Below are 27,805 nucleotides of genomic sequence, written 5' to 3'. Positions count from 1 at the left end.
AGCGAGAAGAACTACGGCGTCGGATCGGAAAATGGTAGGGTTAGGAGAGGCGTACGACGGGTAAGGCAGTAGGAGAAGATAGGTTAAAAGGGGATTAGGGTTCCTTTGAACAAAATACTTGGGCCAAACAAAGTTTGGCCCAAATTCTTTTTCCTTTTCCCCCTAAACCCGAGGCCCAAACACACCCTTAGTATTTTACATGGTGGGCCTTCGACTTTTTCTACTTTCGAAATTGTTTTATATAACGTAAATATTTTGTGGCTTTTTTATATTTTTTAAAAGACTCCAATAAAAAAGGATGAAAAAGAAATAGACATATATTTTGTCGTTTGGTTTCTACGGTTGAAGTATATATAATTGAAGGAAAGTAGAAAGTTGGAAACCGTAAATTCATATTTATAAGCAGTTAGTTGGTAATGGTAGCTTGAAATGGAGCTCTCCTTTCCCTCAACCTAAACAAGGAGAATCGAACAAACAAGAACTAAATACTTGACCTTCTCAATCCCTAACGACGCCCATAGATCTGAATCCAAAGTTCTGGAATCTCCTCTGATTATACTCGAAGCATTGGAGCAATGGATCGGATTTTAAAGGCCGCAAGAGCATCCGGCTCTCTTAATCTTTCCAATCGCTCTCTCAGGTAAGTTCAAAATCCTGATCGTTACTTTGAAATCCATTAAAAGCTAAGATTAAGGAGGTAATATTTAAATGTTGTTATTGATCGAAGTGCATTTGCCTGAATTTTGGTTATATTATCCTTAGTGATGTGCCAAGTGAGGTTTATAGGAGCTTGGATGCAGTTCAGGCGGACGAGAAGTGGTGGGAGGTAAACTTCTTTGATTTCGATTTTGGAGATTTAAGATTTGATTTTACATTGTTTCGTTCATTGGTTTGTTTTTGCAGGCTGTGGAGCTACAGAAGCTAATTCTAGCTCATAATAATATTCAATTGTTGAGTGAAGAACTGAGGAATTTGTCTTCTCTTGCTGTATTAAATGTTAGTCACAACAAACTTTCTGAACTTCCAGCTGCAATTGGAGAGTGAGTTCTGATTTAGTGTTTTCAATACTCGTTTCATAGATAAAATTTTATGATGGTTGTATTTTGGTAATTTTTACGTCGTTATTAATTTGATTTACAGGCTTCCTGCACTAAAGCTCTTAGATGTGTCCTTCAATTCATTAATGAGAATACCTGATGAAATTGGATCCGCCGCTGCACTTGTCAAGTATTCCTCTCCCCTTTTATGTAACCCCTCGTAGAATGATTTTTGTTCATAATTTATGAGGAGAGAATCGAGCAGAATATCTTCTGAAATGGGATTTCAGAAGATCATTGATGAACTCATATACCTAAGTTTGTAACTTTTTTTAATTCTACGAGCATCTTGGGGAATGGTGTTACAAGGACATAAGGAACTGAAGAATTGATTGAAATCAGCAAAAAATCAATGTTCAGTGTTCTTTATTTGAAGTGATTTTTAGTTTTGCAAATTAGAAAATATTTTTGTAGACTCGTATAGAAGTGTTTATTCTTCCTCTCTTTCTCCTCTAAAAAAAAGAAAAACAATACGTGGGATTTACCATTTTTGCAACTATTCACTTATAATTGTAGTTCCTACTTGTAAAAGAAATCCTTTTTAGTTTTTTAAATCCGTTTTCATTTTTTCATTTTTTTATCATTGAGCCTCCAAGTGGACATGGAAAAATAGAGAACTTGTCCCTTACTGTGGCAATCGTTTCCTTTTAGATTTGACTGTTCAAGCAATCACCTTCAGGAACTACCAGGTGGACTTGGAAGGTGTTCAGATCTGTCAGATCTAAAGGTAATTGTTTCCTACTATGATCTTCACTCACTTTCGCATCCCGAAATGGTTTGCTACTTGAGCAGTCTACCTTGACTGACCTTGTGTGGCCCTTTCCGTCTCTTAGTATAGTAACTTTGTAATACCTTCCCTCAAGTACAATGAATTAAGAGACATGTTTTCTTTTACCGTCTTATGTTTAGTTTATCCTTACTGATATCCTAGATGTTAAATGTTGCCTATTCTATCATCTATGCTAAATTTGCCTTCAGTTGCTATGAAGGTTACAAGGTTGATTGTTTCAGTTGGGGGGTTTGGTATTTACCAACTAATAATTATTGATAAGAAGGCACTTTGTTTTAGCATAATGTATCAAGCAAGGTTTCTTATTGTACTCTTCCTCAGGCATCAAACAACTCCATTTCCAGCTTGCCTGTTGAACTTGCAAACTGCTCAAAATTGACGAAGCTTGATATGGAGGTAAGGGTAGAGAATATTGGTTTTAATCGGGTTGGTCTAGTACTCAAAATGGTAATTTATTTCTAATGTAACCTCTTTGTTTGGCAGGGGAACAAGCTAAAGGTGATATCCAAAAATTTGATTGCATCATGGACTATGCTCACTGAACTTAATGCATGTAATTTTGAAGTCTTTACTTGTCCATCTGATATTGTTGAATCATTTATATTTTCCGTTACTAGATTAGAGAAATATAATCTTACAATTCAATATTTGCAGCAAAGAATCTGCTTAATGAGTTGCCTGAGAATATTGGTAGCCTGTCACGCCTCATTTGTTTAAATGTATTTCAAAACAGTGAGTTTTTTGGCTGATTAGCTCACTTAATCTCCTTTACCTCAAATAATTTGATCTTTTTCTTTCATGTTTTAACAAGGCTTTCTAAATATAAATATGTCCTCTCTGCAGAAATTTCATCAATTCCACCTTCAATAAAGGATTGTTGTGCGCTTGCAGAGTTATATATGGGGTAGTGTTCGATCCATAATCTTACAAACTTACACTTGGTGATTGTAATGGGTTTCTATGATTTGTTCCTTTTCTTCTTTTAAAATTTCATTTTGATTAAGTAATGTGATTTCATTCTAGGAATAATTCAGTGAGTACACTACCAGTGGAGATTGGGGCACTTTCTCATTTAGGGACTTTAGATCTTCACTCAAACCAGGTAGTCTGTTCATCTTCATATAGTTCTTACCTATATTTTTTCCTCATCTCTGTAAATGGAGAATAGAGAATAGGGAAACTATAATATATCAGAACACACTTGGAGGAAACTTTACTGCTCTTTGAGATGTTGGCTAGGCTAAACCTGGGATAAGTGAGCAAAGCATTCAAACATAAACAAAATTTACCTTGATTTCTTCAGTCCCATCCGTTGCTGAGCATATAAAATATTTGCAGTATAGCATGATCTTTTGAACTTCATAACTTTTTTGTTTAAAGAAACCAAACTTTCATTGAGAAATATGAAACTCGAAAGAATGCGCTCATAAAAAGAAATCGCAAAAATCCTTGCAACATTTTGGATGACAATTCATTTTTCTATCTCGCGTTTGTTCTTTCTCAAATTTTGTATATGTTTTCTGCTCAACGAATTTTATGTTCTAGACCAGTACTATAAAAATTTGTAAATGCTGTAAACCAAAAAAAAGTTCATTATCTTAAGTTATGAATATTTAACTTCAAAAGTTCTAACACATACCCTTTTGCTAGGCTCATATAACTCACTCTATTAATGAAATGAAATTGCCATGAAATTCAGCACTGTGGTCTGTGGTTATGGGCACACTTTCCATTAGATATGATTAGTGTGAATAAATTACATACAAGACAGCGTGGAGTTTTCCAATTCCCTAGTTTGAAAGTGAAAAAGAAGGGGGGTTCAAATTCATTTTTGGAGCCCATAAATTAGTGTGGATTAGGTTGGATTTGGAATAATATCTTCCACAATTCTTGGTTGGTAATGCAACATAATACATAGATACCTATTTTACGATTCATATGAAGGAGGAATGTTATTTTACAGCCAAGCAGTCGATGGATATTTTTCAGAAGTATTGTTAGTTTGTGAGGGGCATATTAAATAGTGAAGTTGGTTATATAATAAATAGAGTAAATTGGAGGGGTAGGAGATGGACATACCTCGGAATTAGTTAAGGAGAAGTGTCGAGGATGTCACGTCAAAAGATGAATAGATGTTGCAATTGTTACAAGATACACTAATATGGTATCAGAGATAATAATGCTAAAATGGGCATTTGGTTCAAAACAAGGAAGAAAAGAAAAGATACCCAGGACTAGTGAACCCAGAAAGACACTATTTTGAGGGGCCATGCCGAGGACCTCACATCAGAGAGATGAAGAGACCTTCCAATCTTTATAAAATACGTGGGTTATTCTTCTCATTACCAATTATTTTTGAGATGGAACTCCATGTTTATCTAATAGGAAAAATGTTACCTTTGAAACCATTAACAACTATTGGAATTTGCTATTATAGTTTTTCTTCATATTATAACAAAATTTTAATTTTCGTACTTTCCAATTTCTAGATTGGGGTTTCTATCAAATTAGTACTACAAGAACATTTGATTTCAAATTAGATCCAGAAGAAAGGAAGACGTTACTATAAATGTAATGTCTGTAGGGAAGACCTCTTTAGGAGGTTTTTTGTTTTGTGATTTCATGGGGAGTGTGTCTGTAAGACCTCCTATTGTTAATACTTACAAGAGGAGGGGTAAGAAGGTAGTTGAATAATCATTTAATAGAGAAAAAAACGTTCTGAAAAAGAGACTGCAAGAGGATCGTGCTGAGGAGCCCACTGTGAGGAATTTTAGGAGAGCTATATATAGGACCTTTTAGGTATTTGGTAGCTAGGTCATTTTTATTTCTATCTTGGGTTGTAAAGACTGCTGTAGCCTAAGGATATCCCAGCTCATCGTGAAGAGAGCTGGTATGTTCTTTTATGGTTGTTTGTTTTTATTTTCATCATCTTGTGACTGTTATCAGTATTTTGGCTTATATATATATATTGAAAGCAATTAACAACAACCCGAGACTTACGTGGAAACCCGAGAACCGGGAGAAAAACCACGATACTTTAGTTTTTATTATTTTTCTTATGAACAAAAACAATAGGTACAAAGGGAGAATAAATAGAGTACAATAGGAATAAGAAAGGAAAAGATTTAGGAAATATTTAGGAAATAAAATCTTATATTTTATTCTTTCCAAAAGTACTAATTCTAACACTCCCCCTCAAGTTGGGAGGTAAATATCAACGAGTCCCAACTTGCTAACGCAAAGGTTGAAGTGTGGTCGGAGAAGCCCCTTGGTAAGAACATCAGCAATCTGTTGGCTTGAAGGAATGTACGAAATGCATATGCTTCCACTGTCAAGTCTTTCTTTGATGAAATGCCGATCAATCTCAACATGTTTAGTTTTATCATGTTGAACTGGGTTGTTAGCAATACTAATAGCGGCTTTATTATCACAAAAAAGCTTCAATGGTGTCTCACATTCCTGATGAAGATATGACAAGACTTTCTGGAGCCAAATTTCCTCACATATTCCCAGACTCATAGCTCTGTATTCAGTCTCAGCACTGTTCCTGGCCACAACACTTTGCTTCTTACTCCTCCAAGTTACAAGATTGCCCCAAACAAAGGTACAATAACCGGAGGTAGACTTTCTATCAATAACAGATCCTGCCCAATCTGAGTCAGTATATGCCTCAATGGTCTTTCTATTTGTTTTTCTAAACATCAACCCTTTACCAGGTGTATTTTTCAAGTACCTCAGGATTCTGTTAACAGCTTCCATATGTTTCTCATAGGGAGCCTGCATAAACTGGCTGACAACACTCACAGCAAAGGAAATATCAGGACGAGTATGGGATAAGTAAATTAATTTACCTACAAGGCGCTGATATTGTTCTTTATCAACTGGAACTTGATCATCAAAGTTTCCTAGTTTACAGTTGAATTCAATAGGAGTATCAGCAGGACGACATCCCAACATACCTATCTCGGTTAGCAAATCAAGGGTGTATTTTCTCTGAGACACGGAAATACCTTCTTTTGATCTAGCCACCTCCATTCCAAGGAAATATTTCAGATTTTCCAAGTCTTTGATTTCAAATTCATCACCCATTCTTTGCTTTAGTTGACTGATTTCTGTTTGATCATCTCCAGTCAAAACAATGTCATCCACATAAACTATTAGAATAGCTATCTTTCCTGTCTTGGAAGTCTTTGTAAATAAAGTATGGTCAGAGTGCCCTTGACTGTACCCTTGGGACTTGACAAAGGTAGTGAATCTGTCAAACCATGCTCTCGGAGACTGTTTCAGACCATATAGAGATTTTTGGAGTTTACACACCTGCTGACCAAATTGGGCTTCAAATCCTGGTGGGGGGCTCATGTAGACTTCCTCCACAAGGTCTCCATTCAAAAAAGCATTCTTAACATCCAGTTGGTATAGAGGCCAATCTTTGTTCACAGCAACAGATAGCAGGACTCTAACAGTATTCAATTTAGCAACTGGAGAAACAGTTTCTGAATAGTCAATACCATAGGTTTGAGTGAACCCCTTTGCAACTAACCTTGCCTTGTGTCTATCAAGCGTACCATCTGCTTTGTATTTGAGAGAGAATACCCATTTGCATCCTACAGTTTTATGTCCCTTGGGTAGAGCACAGATCTCCCAAGTTCTATTCTTTTCGAGAGCCTTCATCTCTTCCATAACAGCATTCTTCCATTTAGGACACTCTAGAGCAGTGTAGATATTTTTCGGTATTATGGTAGAGTCAAGGCTTGCTGTAAACGCTCTAAACTGTGGAGAGAGATTATCATAGGAAACATAGTTGCAAATGGGATGTTTAGTGCATGATCTGGTACCTTTTCTCAATGCAATTGGAATGTCAAGAGAGGGATCATACTCATCAAGTTTTCTTGTATGACCCTGTTCAGCTTCATCGTTACTGGTTTCTATTCTAACCTCAGTCTCATCATCACGGTTCTTTTCTTCCATATTTTCAAGAACAGCAACATCAGACTTGTCATTCTCACTCATTGTATTATTAGTACAAGGTTTTGTAGGGTTTTCCATACCTTGGTCTCGAGGAGGTTCGAAATTTTGGACTGGAGCCGGCGGTTGACTAGTGGGGGACCCAACTTCCTTTCTGAGATTCCTCCTGTAATATGTTTTCCAGGGAACTTGGTTTGTGGGTAAGATTATGGGATGAGGATCAATGTCAGACACGGTAATAGGAGTAGGTTCAACAAATTCAAAGGTGCTGTTAGACTCTTCACTCACATTCTCCCCCTGAAGATGGCTAATAGGAAAGTAGGGTCGGTTTTCACAGAAAGTAACGTCCATAGTGACAAAATATTTCCTAGACGGCGGGTGAAAACATTTATAACCGCGTTGGTGAAGGGGATACCCAACAAACACACAGGCCTGAGCCCGAGGGGTAAATTTGGTCTGATTAGGGCCGAAATTATGGACATAGGCGGTGCACCCAAACACACGAAGAGGAACCTCAGAAACAAGACGAGTAGAGTGGTAAGACTCCTTAAGACAATCTAAGGGAGTCTGAAGGTGGAGGATACGAGAAGGCATTCTATTGATTAAGTGAGCAGCTGTAAGAATAGCATCTCCCCACAGGTATGATGGAAGGGAAGTGGAAAGCATAAGTGAACGGGCTACTTCCACAAGGTGTCGGTTTTTTCGTTCGGCCACTCCATTTTGTTGAGGAGTGTAGGCACATGAGGTTTGGTGAACAATCCCCTTGGAGGCTAGAAATTCACTAAGGTTATGGTTTTGGAATTCCCGACCATTATCACTTCGAAGAATTGCAATTTTTGTATGAAATTGTGTTTTGATAGTATGATAGAAGTTTTGGAAAATGGATGGAACCTCGGATTTATCTGTGATAAGGTAGACCCAGGTAAGACGGGTATGGTCATCAATGAAAGTTACAAACCACCGCTTTCCCGAGGAGGTGGTGACCTTGGAAGGACCCCAAACGTCACTATGGATGAGGTTAAACGGTTGTGTAGGTTTATATGGTTGTGAGGGAAAAAAGACTCGATGTTGTTTAGCCCGGATACACACATCACAAGATAGAGAAGAGACATCAAGTTTAGAAAAAAGGTGGGGAAATAAATATTGCATATATGTAAAGTTTGGGTGGCCCAGTCGAAAATGCCACAACATACAGTCTTGTTCAGAAGTGCTAAAGTAGGATGACAGTAAACTAACCCTAGACAAACTACTACATGAGGTATCATCATCAAGGATGTAAAGTCCCCTGCTATGCCGGGCAGTGCCAATCGTCCTCCCCAAGCTCATGTCCTGAAAATAAACCGATTCAGGTAAGAAGATAGCTTTACAATGCAACTCACGAGTGATCTTGCTTATAGATAACAAATTGTAAGACAGTTTAGGGACATGCAAAACATTCTGGAGAGCAAAACCGTCAAAGGGAACTATTTGTCCTTTGCCAGCGATCGGAGCTAGAGAGCCATCGGCTATTCGGATTTTTTCATTACCGGCACACGGGGCATATGAGATAAAGTGTTCCGAAGAACCTGTCAAGTGATCTGTAGCCCCCGAGTCTAAGATCCAGGGATTCTTCCCATCAACGCTAATAAGCCCAAGGGACTGAGGCATACCTGACTGAGCAATGGCACCCAGAGTCGGAGTCTTGGTCTGGCTCGCAGTAGGATCCGTTGATTGAGAAGTGCTAGCAGGTGTAGTCTCACTAATGTAGGCACGTCCTGAGTTCTGTTTCTCGTTGGAGGACCGTTTCTTACCTCCTGGGGGACGACCGTGGAGTTTCCAACACTGATCCTTGGTGTGCCATTGTTTCTTGCAGTGCTCACACACAGGAATTGACTTCCCATTATTCTTGTCACTGTCATGATTTGAGGACCGAGCGCTAAAGGCAGCGGAGTCAATGGTAGGGGTAGTCAATACACCCATGACATTAGTGCGATCCTCTTCCAAGCGGACTTCAAAACAAACTTCCATTAGGGAGGGAAGAGGTCTTTGTCCGAGTATACGACCACAAACATTATCAAATTTGGGATTAAGTCCTGCAAGGAAGTCATAAACACGGTCAACCTCTTCAAGTTTAGCATATTGTGTACTGTCATTTGGTGTGTCCCAAACTGTCTCTCTGCACAAATCCATCTCTTGCCAGAGGAGAGAGAGCTTGTTAAAATAGGTAGTTACGTCCAGGGTCCCTTGTTTGCAATTATGGACCTGTTTTCGCAGTGTATATAACCGAGAGGCATTCTGTCGTTTCGAGTAAAGGGTCTGAGTTGTATCCCACAAATCTTTTGCTGTGGCTGCATATAGTAGAGGCTTGCCGATCTATGGTTCCATACTATTAATCAGCATGGACCGAATAAGTGAGTCCTCTCCTTTCCAGAGTCGTTCCAAGGCGTCTCCTGGTGGAAGACGTACAGTCTCTCCGGTTAAGAATCCGAACTGGTATCGACCTTCGAGGAACATCTTTATTGATTGGGACCAAGAAAAATAATTTTGACCATTTAATTTTTCGCCTGAAAAATTCCCTGTAGACGAACCCAAAGAGCCAGTTATATAATTTGACTGTGAATTAGGGAACGAAGTTACCGGGTTCTTGGAATACATCGGCAACTCGGTTGGTTTGGAATGCGTTGAAGATTCGCCCGCTTCAATGTCCGATCTGTTTTGGGGTTGATCAATTCCGTTACTAGAAAACAACGGTTGTTGTAAAGAGTGAACGTACAGCTGCTGCTTACTGTACTGATTTGACAGATTTACGGTTGAGGGTTGCTGTCCGGAGCTCGTAGACGGCGCGTGAGGATGCGGATGGCCGGAAGGGTTTGACGGTTGGACATTCGACGGCGCGTAGAAAGGAACGGGATGGGCGGTGACGTGAAACGGCGGCGGCGCGTGAATCATCTTCTGGTCAGACGGCGGCGCGTACGGCTGCGGAACCACTCTCGTTGGGTAGATCGGCGGTTTCTATAGGTTCTGGAGCAGTTTCTCCATGGCGGCGGTGACGGCGGCGGCGACGGGTTCAGTTTCGATCTGGGTTTCTCCTAGGTTATTTTCTAGGGTTTCGTTATTGCTTTGCTCTGATACCATATTGAAAGCAATTAACAACAACCCGAGACTTACGTGGAAACCCGAGAACCGGGAGAAAAACCACGATACTTTAGTTTTTATTATTTTTCTTATGAACAAAAACAATAGGTACAAAGGGAGAATAAATAGAGTACAATAGGAATAAGAAAGGAAAAGATTTAGGAAATATTTAGGAAATAAAATCTTATATTTTATTCTTTCCAAAAGTACTAATTCTAACAAAATATATATATATATATATATATATATATATATATATATATCAGCCATTAAGTTAGTAGATTGGGTGTTTTCTTGTTAAGTGTCTTAACAGTGTCTTGAGAGGAATTGTAGTATAGGTATTTGGAGGAGCTGTGGGAGATGGTGAGATTTAATATATCTTTATGAGAAATTGATTGCAAACTAGCTCAAGGCTTCGTGTTAGAAAATAAAAAATGGAGTTGCACAGAGGAGGGATGTAATTCGAGGGCTAAAGGAGTTACTTAAGTCAAATTGGTATGTCTGCAATTGATAAATTATTGTTATGCCAGAAGAAATTCATGTGGGATATACGTATACGGTATACCCCAGAAGAATCAAAGAAAACTATCCAAGGGAGTACACAAATGTCTAAGCATGAAGGTAAAAGGTTCTAGTACTGGAGTTTTACTAATCAATGAATCCCCGAAACCTAATGGCAGAAGAGAGACAAATATCTATGAAGAAGTGAAAGAGAAGATTCTGCCACGTGGTGGAGGTGAAAATATAATGAAGAGGGTGAAAGCTTGCTGGCTTAAATGTCTTCAACTTGTTGAAGTGACCTGAGTTATTGATAACTTGATAGTGGCAGGCTGGGGTTGAGGAGCTAAATCATAAACTAGAGTCCTGTTTCGAAGTGTCCCAGAAGTCTATCTTGGGATTGGGGCCCACTCCACAGTCCCAGCTTTTTCGGTTGCTGTGGATGTTTCTGCAGGTCTTGCTTGTGTGCAAACCTCTTCCAATCCCCGAACCAAGTCTGACTCAAATCATTCTTCTATTATTTGTTCTTTGCGAAAGAGAGAATTTGACCTGGTGGAAGTCTCCCCGTACGTTATTATTAAAGAAAGGGCTGTTAGGAAAGAAAATAAATCTCTCGAAAGAAAGAAGAGGGAATTGTGGAAGCCGTACACTCATGTACTTCACAACTTCAAGGGTGGAGAAGCTTCTGGAATTAGATGGGACCATATGGTAATGGGCCTGGACTAATTTAAACGAAAAGAAAGACAAACTGGAAGGAAGGAGTTTACATACGGTGTGCAGATCAGGTTTAGAATAATTTTGAGGCAGTGGGTTCTATAAAGAAATATAAAGAAAAATAAAGAAATTAAACAAACTGAATTATCTTAAAAGAAAATTGACTAAAAGATCAACAACCCTTGAGGAAGTGTGTTCTTGAAGCAGAGTAGTGTTAGGAACATTATTAGGCTACTAGGGACATGAGTTTTCAGCTTGTTAGTGGAGTTGTTATGAATATCACGTTGGAGAAGTTGGAGACAGACATATTTTGGGATTAATCTTGGAGAGAGTCTCTTAAATTCTTAGTATGAACTATAACTTTCTATATTATTTTAATTTGCAGTATAATTTCTGACCTAATTTTTAACTACAATCTCAGGATTGAGTTTCAATCAACATTTTTCTCATGAACTACCAAATTCCAGTCTAGAAATTGAGGTGAACATGAAATAAAATAATTTTCCCCGGTGGAGAAAACGTATGCTAAAACCTTGCAATTCAGTACATAATTATCCATATGATATTGAGTAAAAGTATCAGCAAATCTTGCATAGATGGAGAATAGCACTTCTTTATTTTTATTTTTGTTTGTTTGCTCAGGAGAAGTTGGTTTTTCATCTGGATTTACTATCTAATATCGTACATGTAATTGTATTCTTTATCTTTACATGTCATTAAATGAATACTCTTAACTACTTTGGTAATACTTGGGATTCTGGTGAACATGCCTCCTTATATGCAGTTGAAAGAGTATCCAGTTGAGGCATGCAAGTTACATCTCTTGGTCCTAGACCTTTCAAACAATTCATTGAGTGGACTGCCCCCAGAAATAGGTAAGGTTAGCAGATTTCTAAGCGTGTTTGAAATACTTACAAATACTGTATGTAGTGTTTGTAGATTTTAGTGAACTAAGTTTTACTCCACTTGATCCTAGTTCTCTAATAGACCATTTTAGAGGCAGTAAAAGTTTAATTGTATCAATTACTATTATTTCATAAGCATAGATCAATGTAGAGTCGGAACTTGTTGAGGAAATGTTGCCTTCACTTCACTTGCCTGCTTCTGGGAGCAGACATGTATTTTTTTTATAAGCACAGAGAATGCCTCTTGCATTCTTTTGAAAGTTAGAGTTGGTGAATGTATAGCAACTTTAGTTTTGGCTGGAAAAATTTAGAAACAACATGGTATTAGTGCCTTTCTTGAAGGACTAAAAGGAGAACTGACGGGAGATATTAATTGTGATCCTCTGTGTAGGTAAGATGACTACTTTGAGAAAGCTCTTGCTCACAGGCAATCCCATACGTACCCTTCGAAGGTGGGGAATTCTGTTGAGTGTATTCTTACTAGTTGTCTACCTAATGCTTATAAATAGCTATCCATTGTTTCATTTCAATGCAAAGATGACTAAATTTTGATGCTTCGTCCAATTCTAGCTCACTAGTTTCTGGGCCAACACCTGCTTTGCTGAAGTTTCTTCGAAGTAGACTTCCTGCAAATGAAGGTTCAGTAGTTAATTTTATTTTGACTAATCGGGTAGACCATATGTTATTTCATATCTGCAGTCTCTCTTCATTATGGTGTTTAAATAATGTTCTTTTTTAGGGCCTGAGGCTAGTAGCACTCAGAGAGGGGACGTAATAACAATGGCAGCGAGAATGTCTATCACTTCAAAGGTATGCCTACAGTATCTTTTTGAAAAAATTTAAAACTTAAATTTTATATATTTCTTCTTCTATCCATTGATGATGTAATATGTAAATGTTGAGCTCTTACTTTGGAGCCATTACCTACCTAGCTACATTGGTTGTCCCAATCCACACATCAGCCATATTAGCAGTTGGAAATCAAAATGATAAAGCCTAGGAAATGCTGTCACAATAGGGCCACGACTATGCCAAGAGGCAATCCAAAAAGAAGCAGAACTCCCATCACCAAAGGAACGTTGCACACGACTAGCGATTAAGTCTAATCTTCGAGGGATTTAAATAAACCTAATTGAATAGTTCTTGGCTAAACAGATGGAAGGTAAGTTCTTTGTTCTCTCTCCCCCATCCTCTTCCCCTTCTGACTCTCTTAGATTTCAGTTTTCTGGCAAATCAGTTAGAAATGGAGGTGGAAAGATGCAGAATTCTAGACTCTCCCTACAGTATTTGGTTCAAGAATGAGTTATTCCAAGTTGAAGATGAGGAAGCAAAAAAAAAAAAAAAAAAAAAAACACTATCTTTATCAAGCTCTCAACTCTGCTGGTTCCAAGAGGCTATTGAAGATCTATGTCAACAATTACAAAAGCAGTACTTTTACAAGAAAGAAAGAGTCGAAAATGGCGAACTGAAGCCTCAAAGATCATAGTGGAGAAAGGGTGGGTTTTAAGATGCAAGTTATGGCCGAGAATAGGAGGATGATCATTCATACATATTCTATTGGGCAAAGAAAAAAGGGATGGCAAACATTTCTGAAAATGTTGGAAAGCTACAAATCCAAGCATAATTATTCAGCACAGATCAAGCCGAAAAGCAGTCACTTCGAAGTTTTTGGCCGTCCACAAGATGAGAAGAAGGTTAGTTATGCAGACAAATTTAAGCAGAATAAGATCTCCCCTGTTTTGGACATAGAAAAACAAAGCAATCACCAACAGTGGGTTATCGAGAATCCAAAGGTCTTCCAAACAGATTTCAACAATCTTTGGGTTGTCGCATGTCTTTTTGAGTTTAGTAGCTAGGTCTAGATTAAAGAAAGTCTACAAACTCCCTTCCAATCAGAGGTCACCATCAATCCGTTGTTTTCTGACAATGCTCTAACTGATATTGATCAACGATCTTTGGATGAAGTGATAGAGCAACCTAGGAAATGGCAGAATATTGGTGCCTTCCATTTAAAATTTGATAAATGGGACAAGTTAATTCATAGCAGACCTTGCAAGAGGATATGGTGGATTGATCTCGATTAAGAATTTACCTCTAGACTATTGGAATATTCAAACCTTTGAAACTATTGGGGCCTACTTTGGGGGCTTATTAAACATATCATTGGGGACTTTGAATTTTGTTAATGTATCATAAGCTAAAATTCAAGTTAAAGAGAATCTGCGAGAGTTCATTCCAGCAACACTTGAAATCAATGATGAGAATAGAGGAAATATTTTTTTGAACTTCGGCGATATTTCTTTAGTCAATCCACCCAGTAAAATCAAAGGAGACATATTTGTTTATGACTTTTCAAATCTGGTGGATGTTGTTAGATTTAAATCAAGTTCTGAAGGATGAAGGGGTTGAATGTGATTCATTAAATGATCGGTTTGAGTTTCTCCTACCAGAAAGGATGTGTACACAGTACACCAGAAATCCTTTTATCCAGTTAGAAAAATTTAACCAGTTGAAACTTCACAAGCTTGAATTTGCTCCACCGGAGCCAGAGAAGGTAAACTCAAAGGTTATTGCGAATTCTCTGCTGGAATTCGAAAAGGTGTAGTAAAAAAAGAGAGAAAGCTATCTTGGGCCCCTCGGTTTTCTTAATTGGGGAAACCCAGTCAATGCCTTGCAATCCTAAAGAAGGGTTGGATTCTTTGGTACAGCCGCTTATACTACTAAGGAAATGAATTAGCCATTGGGGAAGTCAAGCATTAACTCCTTTCCTCCCAAAAGGCATAATCAATGCCCATACAGCTGTAAAGCCTACTAAGACATGCAATTTAATCTACAACCCTTTCATTTTTCTACTCTTAATTTAGTACAAAAATGAAATCAATTATTTTGCTCTTAGTTTAGTACTCTTGTACTTAGAGCATCAGTCTCATTTATTATTAATAAAGAGACTTGTTTCCTTTCAAAAAAAAGAAAAGAAAACGTTCTTGGCTAACCTCTCCTAGTCAACCCATAATATTTAGCATCAATAAGCCTCTGTCATGAAGCATGCTCTTCAGTAAGAAATCTCCACATCCATTTAACCAATAAAGCAAAATTACTATGCTAAAAATTATCAATTCCATGGCCATCCATCAATTTTGGAAGTTGAGTAGTCTCCCGATTATCATCATTATGCATACCACCATCACCACAAAAAGCCTCCCCAGAAAATATCACAAAACAACTTATCCGAAGTTTTGTAACCTTAGTCAGTATACGAAACAAAGATAAGATGGAAGTTGGCAAACTAGCAAGAGACGCTCAGATAAGTGCATGACGACCACCCTTCGAAATGAAAGCATACTTCCAATTGTGGAGCTTGTGTTGAATTCTCTCAAGGACAAGTTGACAAAAAGAAGTTTTTGAATTACCACCTAAAGGAAGACCCAGAAAGAAGATGGCTAATGTCCTTGTTTGCAACCAAAAGTAGACAACATCCCGTTCCATCTCAAAGTTCGCAATATGAAGTCCAAGTAACTTGCATTGTAAAGATTAATTTTTTGACCAGAGACCTTCTCAAATATGTGAACAATCTCAAAAGGGTGTTCCTAAGCAGTTGATCAGCTATGGAAAACAAGATCTTGTCGTTAGCAAATTGAAGATGATTCAAACACAAATTAGAAGCACCTATAGGCTGGGTGTTCTCAATTACCAGTCGTTTGAAATGCAAGTCAGGAAAACGTCATTTTATCTATCTTGGTCTACCGCTTGGAGGTTATCCAAAACAAGTCCTTTTTTAGCAACCAATCATTGATAAGAATCATAAGAAGCCTGATAGATGGAAAAAGTATTAACTTATTTCGTGGTAGTTGACTCACTCTTTGCAACTCAGTTTTATCCAACTCTATGTACTGCAGGTCATTTTTTCTCTTGCCTCCCTCAGTGGTTTTTGTGATTCAACGCCTATTGTGTTCCGTCTTTTGGGCAGGTCAAAGGGAAGCAATGTAAACCCTTTAGCAAGATGGATTTTGGTTTCTAATCCCTCGATTAATGGAGGTCTAGGTTTGGGTAATTTGAAATCCAGGAACATGGGTTTATTATCTAAATGGGGTTGGTGATTCATACGGGAACCTGAAGCTCTTTGGGGTGAAGTTATTGAAAGTATCCATGGTTCTAACATTCATGGCTGGCACTCTTCTGGAAAAGTTGGTGAGAGTTTGAGAAGTTCTTGAATTAATATATATATCCAAAACTTGGTGAAAGTTAACTCCTAGCTGGTTTCGAGCTTGGAAATGGAAGGCGAATGAGTTTTTGGCTGGATACTTGGGTTTCAGATATTTCCTTCAAAGCATTGTTTCCTACGTTGTATGAAGTTGCTTTATTTCCCAATGGTTGTCTTTTTACATTGGCATGTGAATATTAATACTTGGCATATTACTTTCAGAAGGCTTCTTGAAGAAGAGGAAATTTCTAATTTTCAGCAACTATTGTGTTGTTTGAACTCTTTACAACCTTCTCCAGATTCAAGGCACTAGGTGTTATCTTCCTTTGGATGCTTCAAGGTTAATTCTTTATTTAAGCAGCCAATGGTGGCCTCCCCATTAGAGAAAGTTGTTTATCAAGCACTTTGAAAGTCCAAAAGTCCAAAAAGAATTAGTGTTCTTATTTGGACTATGCTATTTGGTTCTCTTAATGGTACTGTCACCGTTCAACACAATTTGCAACAACATTGTCTCTCTCCCTCGGTGTGCCCTCTATTGTTTGGCTCAAGGTGAAGGCTTACAACATTTATCATTTGAGTGTAGCTTCTCTAAATCGGCTTGGGAGAAAATTTTCTCTTTCCATCTTCAATGGATCTTCGTCATGTCATTTCGGGACAAAATTCTTCAGCAATTAGTGGACCCTTTTTTGGCAAACGCTTCTCAAATCTTATGGTCAATTGCAATGAAGGCTCTCCTGTCCGAGATAGGTTGAAAGGAATCAATGGGTTTTACATGATAAAGCTCTTTATTGGTCTTTTCGCATGGAGCCTGGTCCACTACCATCCTCATGGTGATCTCATTCAAAGGCTTTCTTTAATTATTACTTTTAAGACGTTTCTTTGAATCGGAATGCTTTCATATTCTCTTTTTGGGGTAAAGAGTGAAATAGTGAGAAAATAAGGAGCTATGAAGTCTAGAGAATTAAGAAATCCTTGGCCCACTATATAGAAGTTGATAAGATATAGAATTGATGTTTTTTAGTAGTGGAACCCACCAACTCTTTAGGCGAAACAAGGAGTAGAGTTCACAACTCCTACTTCACAATTTCTTGGATCAAACACACCCTACTTGATTTTAGTTTATATCTTGTAGTTGAACATTTATTTTAGTTTTTATATTATTGTATTATGAGCATTGGAGTCTTTTCATTATATCAATGAAAGGTCTTGTTTCTTTTCAGAAAACAAAAGAAGGGTGGCAATATTACCCAAACGAGCACTGTGAGCCAAAAATGCAATTAACAACCAAAATAAATAAACAGTGATAGAGGATCACCCTGTTAAATATCTTAGCAAGGGATGACTTTCCCTTGTGGTCTATCATTAATAATAATAGAATAATTAGCACTAGAGATACAACCCTTTATCCAAGGTCCCAAAGAAAACTAAAACCCTTAGCCTGAAGAACATTCAGAAACTCCAAATTAGTATCAAAAGCTTTTCAAGATCCAATTTAAGAACTACACCTTCCTTATGAGATAGAGTTCATTCATCGATCAGTTCATGGCTATTGGCATCTAGAATCTGCCTGTTGGTGACAAAGGCTAGTTGATGTTCAGCGATGGTAGAATGGAGATCAAGTTTCCTTGACACGCAAATGTTGTAGGGTCAGAGGGGTTGTCCTGTGAGATTAGTTGAGGTGCACATAAACTAGTCCATACACTCACATGTATCAAAATAAGGAAAAAAAGAAACAAGAAACACAGCACAAGTTTTAGCAAACAGGTGCTTACTGAACTGGTTCAAGTGGTGCAAGAATTTGATGAGAAGGTACTAATTTAATCTCAAAGTTTCTAACTACAAGCAAGCAACGAAAACTGCTTGGTTCATTTTTCATTAATGGGATAGCAGAAAGTTTTAAATTAGGTGCGACGGTAATCTGTGGAGAATCCTAAAATATGTTATCAAAGTATCGTTGCTGATAAAATTGTTGCATTTGACTTTGTTTACTCTTTGTTACTGAAGCAGTTAATCTTAATGTGGATGTGATTTTCCCTTCTATCTTTAATTCATGTTTTTCCTGCTTTAAGGAGCTTTCTCTAGAAGGGCAAGGGCTCAGTGCTGTGCCATCAGAAGTTTGGGAATCCAGTGAACTCATGAAACTTGATCTGTCAAAGAATTCCCTCCAGGAGCTACCAGTTGAACTTTCTTCATGCACTTCACTACAGGTATGCATAATTTATGCGTTGCTAATCAACATATGATTAATATAGTTGAGTTCATAGGAAATAACTCAATTTTGACAAACAGCTGCTGATTCCAAAAGTATGGATGTTAGGAACTTCAGTGTAAATTTTGAACTATAGGAAAATATTATTGCTGCAGTTACAAAGGTCAAATTTCCTTATCACTGCATTTTGCATGTGTTTTTGCCAGTAAATAAAACGTGTAGGACTCCCTTAGAATCCCTGAAGACATTCTAAGCTAGTTTGATGTTCAACAATGTTCAACAATGGTAGGACTCCTTAAGACATTCTAAGGGGCTGTTTGGCCCTCAGATTAAGAAGGAGTGGAGTGGACTATTTTAGCCCACTCTATGTTTGTCCCAAAGGTTATTATAACCCGAGGATTAGAATTAGGACTATTATACTCATTCCCTATTTCTCTTCTGCCACTATTCCCCACTCCTCCATTTTCTTCTCTCACATTATTTCTCACTCCCCCATTTCTCCTTTTATCACTATCCCTCACTCCTCCAAGGGTTATTATATATTTTACAAAATTTTAATTACGCCACAAAAAAATTCATCTAATGAATTTTCTTAGAAAAAAATAAATTAGAAAAAATCTACTTTGCAAAAATTAAAAAGAACTGTATTAAACGGTTAATGCATAAACATAATACAAAAAATCAATTGTGTTAAACTTAAGAAAAATAGTAATTCATAAATTTATCAATTTATTTCAAGTTTTCAAAAAGAACAAAACAAATAAGACAATCAACAACTTTTGACAATGTTTGCTATAGAAATAAATAAACATAATAAAAATAAATATTGGTAATTAGGTGGGAAATAAATATTGGTAATTAGGTGGGGTAAAATGAAATTATACATGTATTTTCACTGAATCAAAATTTTTTTTGAGCTTTTATTTCTAAATAAATCAAAGGAATAATTTTTAGAAAAAATGCGATTCTATTTTTTTTTTCATTAAAAATCTATTTTATGAAAAGATTTAGCATAAAACAAAATTTGAATAACCAATTAGTATAATAAATCTAAAGAAGAAAAGATATGCATCATAATGCATTTTTTTAAAACAATTTGTGTTATCAAAAAAATGATAGCATGATAAAAGAGAAAAATAATAATAAAATTCTATTATAAAAAGAATAAGTTTGTATCATACTTAGGAAAAATAAAGAATCAATAATAGTATGGCAAATGCATTTAGAAAAAAATGACGGTATGTAGTGGTTAAAATCAAACAAAAACTTATATAATTTTTTTACAAAATTAACAAACTTATAACTTGCTTTAAAAATCATTTTTGAAAAAAAAACACAAATTAACGAAAAACACTAGTAATTAAATAATGAAAATGAAGAGTTAGTAATTAATACTCTTCTAATTACTATCATCACTTGAAATTATTTTGTCATTTGTTCTAAACTGCTAACGTGTTGTGAAATGTATGCACTATGAACATTCTTAATTTATGTCATTCTTGTGATGTTTACTAAATATGTAATTTCGATTGTCTACAATTAATTATGTTGAACATTACATAATTAACGAATGAGAAAATTACATTACGGAGATTATAGTTAAATTTATTTAACGAACTACACAATTAACGAGATTGAATAAAATAATTTTGAAATAAAATGTGTATTGCAAAAAAAAAAGAGTGAAAAAAACATTTTTGATTTTCCCAGGCTATAATAATCTACACCCCAAACACAGATTATACTAACCCAGACTATAATAATCTGCATCCCAAACACAGACTATAATAACTCAGACTATAATATCTGCACCCTAAACACAGACTATAATAACCCACAGACTATTATAACCTACAGATTATAATAACCACTGATTATAATAACTCACTCCAGGCCCTAAACGCCCCCTCAGTGTTGATGGGAAGAATTCTTGGATTTTGGACTCGGGGGCAACAGATCACTTGATAGGTTTTTCGGAGCATTTTGTCTCTTATATCCCCTGTGCCGGTAATGAGAAAATCTGGATAGCCGATGGCTCTTTAGCCCCAATTGTTGGGAAAGGACAAATAGTTCTCTTTGACGGTTTCTCTCTCCAGAATGTTTTGCATGTGCCTAAGCTTTCTTACAATTTGTTATCTATCTGTAAGATCACCCATGAGCTGCATTGTTACTTTCTTGCCTGAATTTGTTTGCTTTGAAAACTTGAGCTCGGGGAGGACGATTGGCATTGCCCGGCATAGCAGGGGACTTTACATCTTTGATGATGATACCTCCGGTAGTAGTATCTCTAAGACTAGTTTACTGTCTTCCCATTTTAGCACTTTTGAACATGACTTTATGTTGTGGCATTTTCAGTTGGGTCACCCGAACTTCACTTAGATGAAATATTTGTTTCCCCATCTCCTTCCTAAAACAGATGCTTTCTCGTTATCTTGTGATGTGTGCATTCGGGCAAAACAACATTGAGTTTCTTTTACTTCACAACCATATCAACCCACACAACTGTTTCCCCCTATCCATATTGACGTTTGAGGTCCCTCTAAGGTCACCACCTCATTTGATAAATGGTAGATTGTAACTTTCATTGATGATCATACCAGTCTTACCTGGGTCTATCTTATCGTCGATAAATTTGAAGTTTCCTCTATTTTCCAAAATTTTTATCACACTATTGAAACACAATTCAATAAAAAATTGCTATTCTTCAAAGTGATAATGGTCGGGAATTCCAAAACCATAAACTTAGTGAATTTCTAGCCTCCAAGGAGATTGTTCACCAAAACTCGTGCGACTACACTCCTCAACGAAATGGAGTGGCCGAGCGAAAAACCATCACCTTTTGGAAGTAGCCCATTCCCTTGTGCTTTCCACTTCCTTTCCTTCATACCTGTAGGGAGATGCTATTCTTAGAGCAACTCATTTAATTAATAGAACGCCTTCTCGTATCCTCCACCTTTAGAATCCCTTAGAATGTCTTAAGGAGTCCTACCCCTCTACTCGTCTTGTTTTTTAGGTTACTCTTCATGTGTTTGGGTGTGCTGCTTATGTCTACAATTTTGGCCCTAATCAAACCAAATTTACCCCTCGAGCTCAGACTTATGTGTTTGTTGGGTATCCCCTTCACCAACGCGGTTATAAATGTTTTCACCCGCCGTCTAGGAAATACTTTGTCACTATAGATGTTACTTTCTGTGAGGACCGACCTTATTTATCCGTTAGCCATCTTCAGGGGGAGAGTATGAGTGAAGAGTTTAATTGCACCTTTGAATTTATTGAACCTATTCCTAGTACTGTGTCTGACATTGATCCTCATCCTATAATCCAACCCACAAACCAAGTTCCCTGGAAAACGTATTATAGGAGAAATCTTAGAAAGGAAGTTGGGTCCCCTACTAGTCAGCCACCGACTCCAGTCCAAGACTCCGAACCTCCTCGAGATCAAGGAATGGAAAATCCTATTGAACCTTGTACTAATAATACAATGAGTGAGAATGACAGGTCTGATGTTGCTATTCTTAAAAATGTGGAAAAAAATGACAGTGGTGATAAGACTGAAGTCAGAACAGAAATCAGTAACAATCAAACTGAACAAGGTCATATAGGGAATATTGACAAGTATAATCCTTCTATTGATCTTCTGGTATTAGATCTTGTACAAAGCACTCTATATCTAATTATATGTCATACAAGAATTTCTCACCACAGTTCAAAGCCTTTACTGTCAGTCTTGACTCTACCACAATATCGAAAAATATTTACATTGCTTTAGAGTTTCCTGAATGGAAGAATGCTGTCATGGAAGAGATGAAAGCCCTTGAAAAGAATAACACTTGGTAGATTTGTGCTCTACCCAAGGGAGGCAAGCCTGTGGGATGCAAATGGTTGTTCACTCTCAAATACAAAGCAGATGGAATACTTGACAGACACAAGGCAAGGTTAGTTACAAAAGAGTTTACTCAGACCTATGGTGTTGATTATTCAGAAACTTTTTCTTCTGTCAGAGTACTTTTTGTTTCTGTAAACAAAGATTGGTCTATATATCAGCTAGATGTTAAAAATGCTTTTTTGGTTAGCAGGTTTGTAAACTCCAGAAATCCTTATATGGTCTAAAACAATCACTTAGAGCATAGTTTGACAGATTCACTACCTTTGTCTAGTTCCAAGGTTACAGTCAGGGACATTATGATCATACTTTATTTACAAAAGTTTCCAAGACAAGAAAGATTGCAGTTCTCAATAGTTTATTTGGATGACATTGTTTTGTCTGGAGATGATCAGATAGAAATCAGTCAACTTAAGCAGAGAATGGGTAATGAATTTGAAATCAAGGATTTGGGAAATCTGAAATATTTCCTTGGAATGGAGGTGACCAGATATAAAGAAGGCCATGTCTCGGAGAAAATACACCATTGATTTGCTAATCGAGACAGGTACGTTGGGATGTCGTTCTGCTGACACTCCTATTGGAATTTAACTATAAACTAAGAAACTTTGATGATCAAGTTCCAGTTGATAAAGAACAATATCTACGCCTTGCGAGTAAATTGATTTACTTATCCCATACTCGGACTGGGTAGGATCTGTTGTTGTTAGAAAGTCTACCTCTAGTTATTGTACGTTTGTTTGGGGCAATCTTGTAACTTGGAGGAGTAAGAAACAAAGTGTTGTGACTAGGAGCAGTGTTGAGGCCGAATATAGAACTATGAGTTTGGGAATATGTGAGGAAATTTGGCTCCAGAAAGTCATGTCTGATCTTCATCAGGAATGTGAGACTCCATTGAAGCTCTTTTGTGATAATAAAGTTGCTATTAGTATTGCTAACAACCTAGTTCAGCATGATAGAACTAAACATGTTGAGATTGATCGGCGTTTCATCAAAGAAAGACTTGACAATGGGAGCATATGCTTTCCATACATCCTTTTGAGCTGACAGGTTGCTGATGTCCTCACCAAGGGGCTTCTCCGACCAAACTTTGACTTTTGTGTTAGCTAGTTGGGCCTTATTGATATTTACGTCCCAACTTGAAGGGGAGCGTTAGAATTAGTGGGCTTAGCCATTGGGGAGATTTACCCTAAATATTTTTTCCTTTTATATCTCTTTGTACTTTTCTATTTATTCCCCTTTTATATCTATTGTATGATTATCATAAAATAATAAAATTAAAAAGATCGTGGTTTTTTTCCCGGTTCTCGGGTTTCCACGTAAGCTTAGTTTAATGTTTATTGCTTTCAATAGGATTGATACGGGATTAGCTTTGAAAGCCACGTACTTGAGCTATTTTTAGTTAAATATTTTTGATAATTGATGGCATTAACTCATCGAATATATGCAGATCTTGATTTTGTCTAGGAACAAGATTAAAGATTGGCCAGGTGCAATTCTCAAGACGCTACCTAATCTCACATGTTTAAAGCTGGACAATAACCCACTTAAACAGGTAAAAAGTAATTCATCTATGAACCCTTTTTTCTGTTTTTTTGTTTATTATTTTATTTTAAATTCAAGTGATGTTCTAGAGTTTGAATCATTGCAACATTTTAGAATAAGGTTTGTTGATACTTAGACGTCTATCTTAAGTTCCGAAATATGCTATTTTCTCTTAGGATTTAGCTGCATCTTTATATTTTTAAGGCCATGCAGTCGTTACTCGATGATAGACTGGTGACACATAGTTTCGAAGTTTTGCGTTTCTTATTTCTGACATTCTAGACACTGGACTGGCCTGTCCTTTTTCTCAAGTGCTGAAAAGTCGACTGTTCTTCTATAATTGGCTTCTTTACTTATAAAAACCTAACCCGGTGATGTTACTTGATTTGTAGATTTCGTCAGATGGGTTTCAGGCTGTCTCCATGCTACAGGTTCTAGATCTTAGTGGTAATATAGCTTGCTTACCTGAGCACCCAACATTTTCCAGCTTACCACTTCTGCAAGAGCTTTACCTAAGGTTACTTCACAAGAAACTTGGATATTTTCCAGTCCCTTAAGATGCATACCGTGCTGTCATGCATCATGTTCTTTTGTCTTAACAAGATACACACTCATTTAATGACTTTTAATTAACAGGAGAATGCGGCTACATGAAGTTCCATCATCTATATTGGGCTTAAAGCACATGCGGATACTAGATTTGAGTCAAAATTCAATTCAATTAGTTCCAGAGGTAACTTGTTTTGTTAGTTAATTAAAAGTGGAGTTCCAATCCAAGAGGCCTTCACGGGTCAGATTCAAATTGATGTTATCAGTTTGATTAGCGGATGTTCTTATTTCTGAAAAGAGATTGATTAGGCTAGATGTTTCTTGGGAAATTGTTGGAAATGGCATTTAATAGGTTTTGTATCCTAAAACTAACATCATTTGAAAAATCATTTAACCACAAAAATTTTCCAACTTTTTTATTGTTTTGGGTTTTCCGGTGTAGATCGAGATCCACCGAGATCGTAACAATTCTTTAAATCTTCTCAAGTCTTAACTAATTTTTTTTGTATTCTGAGAAAATTTGGAAACTACCCATTTTTCAAATTTGATTATAACAAATTTTCATCTATAATCTTTCCTTAAATATCAAATGTTAACTAATTTTCTTCGGATCTTAAATCATTTTCTATACAATTTCTTGAATCTTTTATTTTTTTCCATAGTTAAGTTGACAAGATTTGAATAGAAATCTTATATATTAATATGAAATTTGGCAAGTTATAATAGAAAATTTGACAAGAGTTAGTTATTGCTAAAAGATTTGGTTGATCTAGGTTCATCCGGATAAAATTATATCGAAAAAGTCTAAAATTATCAAATTTTTAGACTTTCTCGCACTTTTGCTCGGATGAACGGAAGATTATCAAGTTTTTAGGCTTTTCCGGAAGAATTTTGTTTGGGATGAACCGAGATCCATATTTTTTTTCTTTCAAATATCGGTTACCTGGATAGTTTACCAATTATATTTTTAGTAGTTGATAGGATAATTTTAAAAATTTGAAAAGATAAAAAAGAAAAAATTAGTCAAGATTTGGGAAGATTCGAAAAAGGGTAGAATCTTCTAATGTCTTACCGAAACCATCAAAATTTTAATATATTTGGAAATTCACGATGGTCAATCTCATTTTTCTAAAAAAGTGCTAGTGAGACAAAACCTATTAAATGACAATTTCCCATGTTTCTTAACGACATATTATTTAATGATTAGCAATTTTGGTGAACACTTGAAGCACAGCAGTTTCTTCTAGTTTGATGATTTACTTTTACTTTTCAAGTCTTTGAAGTACAACAGTTTCTAGGATTAAATTCATGGGCTTCAAATTTTTGCTGTTGGGAGATAAATATCGGTTTTCATATTTTTGGCTGGGGGCGAATGTAAAGACCATTTACTAATTACTTCTAATTCCTCAATTTGCAAGTTCTATTCAAGTTCGTAAGCTTAGACATATATTATACTTTCCCCTATATGTTCCACTAGTTCAATCCTCTACTGTGGTTCTCGGATTCATATTTGGTTTGGTGCAGGGATTGAAGAATCTAGCTGCCCTTGCTGAACTGGACCTATCAGATAATAACATTTCAATGCTCCCTCCCCAGCTGGTAAGAATGGATTTGGATAGGATTTTGTAGAAACTTTTTGTGTACATGAGATACCTTGCATGATAAATCTTACTGCATCTAATGTCTTCTTGATGGCTTAATCTGGTTAGGCCCATTTGGTTAACAATTTGTTTCTTGGTTTTTGGTTTTTGAATATTAAGCAGCACAACTTCTGCAAAGAATAGTGAAAACAAACTCAATTTTCAAATGCTTATAAAATGAGACCTTAGTTGTAAAATTTTGAGAAACATTTCTAAAATTGCAAGTAAATTGTGGAAACTATAATGGTCACTGTTGAGGCTGCAATGATGAGTTAAACTAAATCCAAACCTAATGGATAATAAAGTTCGATACGACAAGGGCTTAATGGAAACCAAGTGGGCAGTGGGCACTTCACTCCCAAGCATAGATTTCTTCTCTCTTTAAGTCTCTCTAACATGTCTCTTCAACTTATCTCACAAACATTCTATAGTTTTCTATGGTTTTTATCTAACACAAACTAAGAACTTCCATTTTTATTTTTAAATCAGAGCTTGCTTGAACCCAGCCTACAGGTACTTAGACTGGATGGAAATCCGCTAAGAAGGTGCGACAATGCTACGTTTCATTTTTTTCCATTTCAGCACAAAAGTAAACCTCTTGAATAATCTTATTGTACACTCTGTGTAAATATGTATTAACCAATAACCAATCGTCACATTTTATCATACAGCATTAGGAGGGCAATCTTGGACAAAGGAACCAAAGCAATTTTAGCATATTTGAAGGATAAATTGACTGAGTGAGTTGACATTAGGCTTTTCATGCGATCTGTAGAGAAAGATATTGATGATTGGTCAAGTGGAAATTTCTTCTTGTTTTTAGGGAAAAAAAAGTGGAAATTTGTATTTGGAAGACGGGTTGTAAATATATAACCTTGTAGGGTTTGTTTGATCGTGACTCTGCTTTTTCCGTTCTTAGAAAACAACTTTTAAGTTTGTTTATTTCCAATTTTTTATTTTATATCCTCCATTTTGGAACTCTAGGATTCTTTTTGTACCCATATTAGGATAACTTTTTCCGTATTAGGATTCTTTTTGTACCCATATACCTCCTCGATTGTGTTATCCATTCATGAGTTTCAGAGAGATGGTTCAATTTGGTAAATCTGATTATGATCCTTGAGTGCTTTCTTAAGCTGAGAGACGTAAAAAACCGGATGAATGGTAATTGAACCAGCTCCAACTTATAAGTAACAGGTCCCACCCTTTCCAATACTTTGTAAGGTCCAAAGTATTTTGGAGACAGCTTCTCATTGCGCTTCTTTCGTAAAGAGACCTGTCGATATGACCGAAGTTTTAAAAATACTATATCATCAACCTGGAACTCAACTGCCCTCTGCTTTATATCCGTTTGTTTCTTCATTTTCTCTTAAGAAACACGTAGATGTTCCTTCAAACTTCCCAAAGCAATATCTCTATCTTTGAGCTGCTGGTCTAGAGTGGAATTAGATGTGTCCATGTCGCCATAGTATAGTCACGGGGATGGTAATCTTCCATAGACAGCTTGAAATGGTGTAATGCCAATAGAGCTATTATAAGTTGTATTGTACCAGTATTTAGCCCAATGCAGCAAGTTTGTCCACTCCTTTGGTCTTTCCCTATAAAAACACTGACGATAGTCTTCGATCCCTCTGTTCACCACCTCGGTTTGGCCACCGGTTCGGGGGTGGTATGCTGAACTCTGATGGAGTTTCG

General features: G+C 36.7%; 1 protein-coding gene across 1 annotated transcript; it reads left to right on the top strand.

Annotated features, from left to right (window-relative positions):
- The first annotated feature begins 390 nt into the window (after nucleotides 1-390).
- On the top strand, nucleotides 391-27,093 carry LOC103493340 (plant intracellular Ras-group-related LRR protein 6). The gene is made up of 21 exons (XM_051086784.1): nucleotides 391-640; nucleotides 763-826; nucleotides 904-1,040; nucleotides 1,141-1,227; nucleotides 1,749-1,824; nucleotides 2,209-2,283; nucleotides 2,371-2,440; nucleotides 2,542-2,619; nucleotides 2,731-2,791; nucleotides 2,911-2,989; nucleotides 11,963-12,058; nucleotides 12,480-12,535; nucleotides 12,654-12,721; nucleotides 12,823-12,893; nucleotides 18,354-18,491; nucleotides 23,827-23,931; nucleotides 24,314-24,438; nucleotides 24,558-24,654; nucleotides 25,995-26,069; nucleotides 26,600-26,655; nucleotides 26,782-27,093. Exons 1-21 carry the CDS (start codon nucleotides 576-578, stop codon nucleotides 26,852-26,854), a joined length of 1,752 nt encoding a protein of 583 aa, XP_050942741.1. The 5' UTR covers nucleotides 391-575; the 3' UTR covers nucleotides 26,855-27,093.
- The last annotated feature ends 712 nt before the right edge of the window (nucleotides 27,094-27,805 follow it).

The sequence above is a fragment of the Cucumis melo genome, chromosome 6 (assembly GCF_025177605.1).
Source record: "Cucumis melo cultivar AY chromosome 6, USDA_Cmelo_AY_1.0, whole genome shotgun sequence".
NCBI classification, from domain to species: Eukaryota; Viridiplantae; Streptophyta; class Magnoliopsida; order Cucurbitales; family Cucurbitaceae; genus Cucumis; species Cucumis melo.
Note: the sequence above shows the minus strand (reverse complement) of the source record. Positions and strands in the feature narration are given on the sequence as shown.

Coding starts and splice junctions, on each gene's coding strand:
- LOC103493340 (XM_051086784.1), top strand. CDS start 576: ATGGATCGGATTTTAAAGGCCGCAAGAGCATCCGGCTCTCTTAATCTT. Junction 24,439..24,557: donor CTGCAAGAGCTTTACCTAAG/GTTACTTCACAA, acceptor TTTAATTAACAG/GAGAATGCGGCTACATGAAG. Junction 26,656..26,781: donor GATGGAAATCCGCTAAGAAG/GTGCGACAATGC, acceptor TTTATCATACAG/CATTAGGAGGGCAATCTTGG.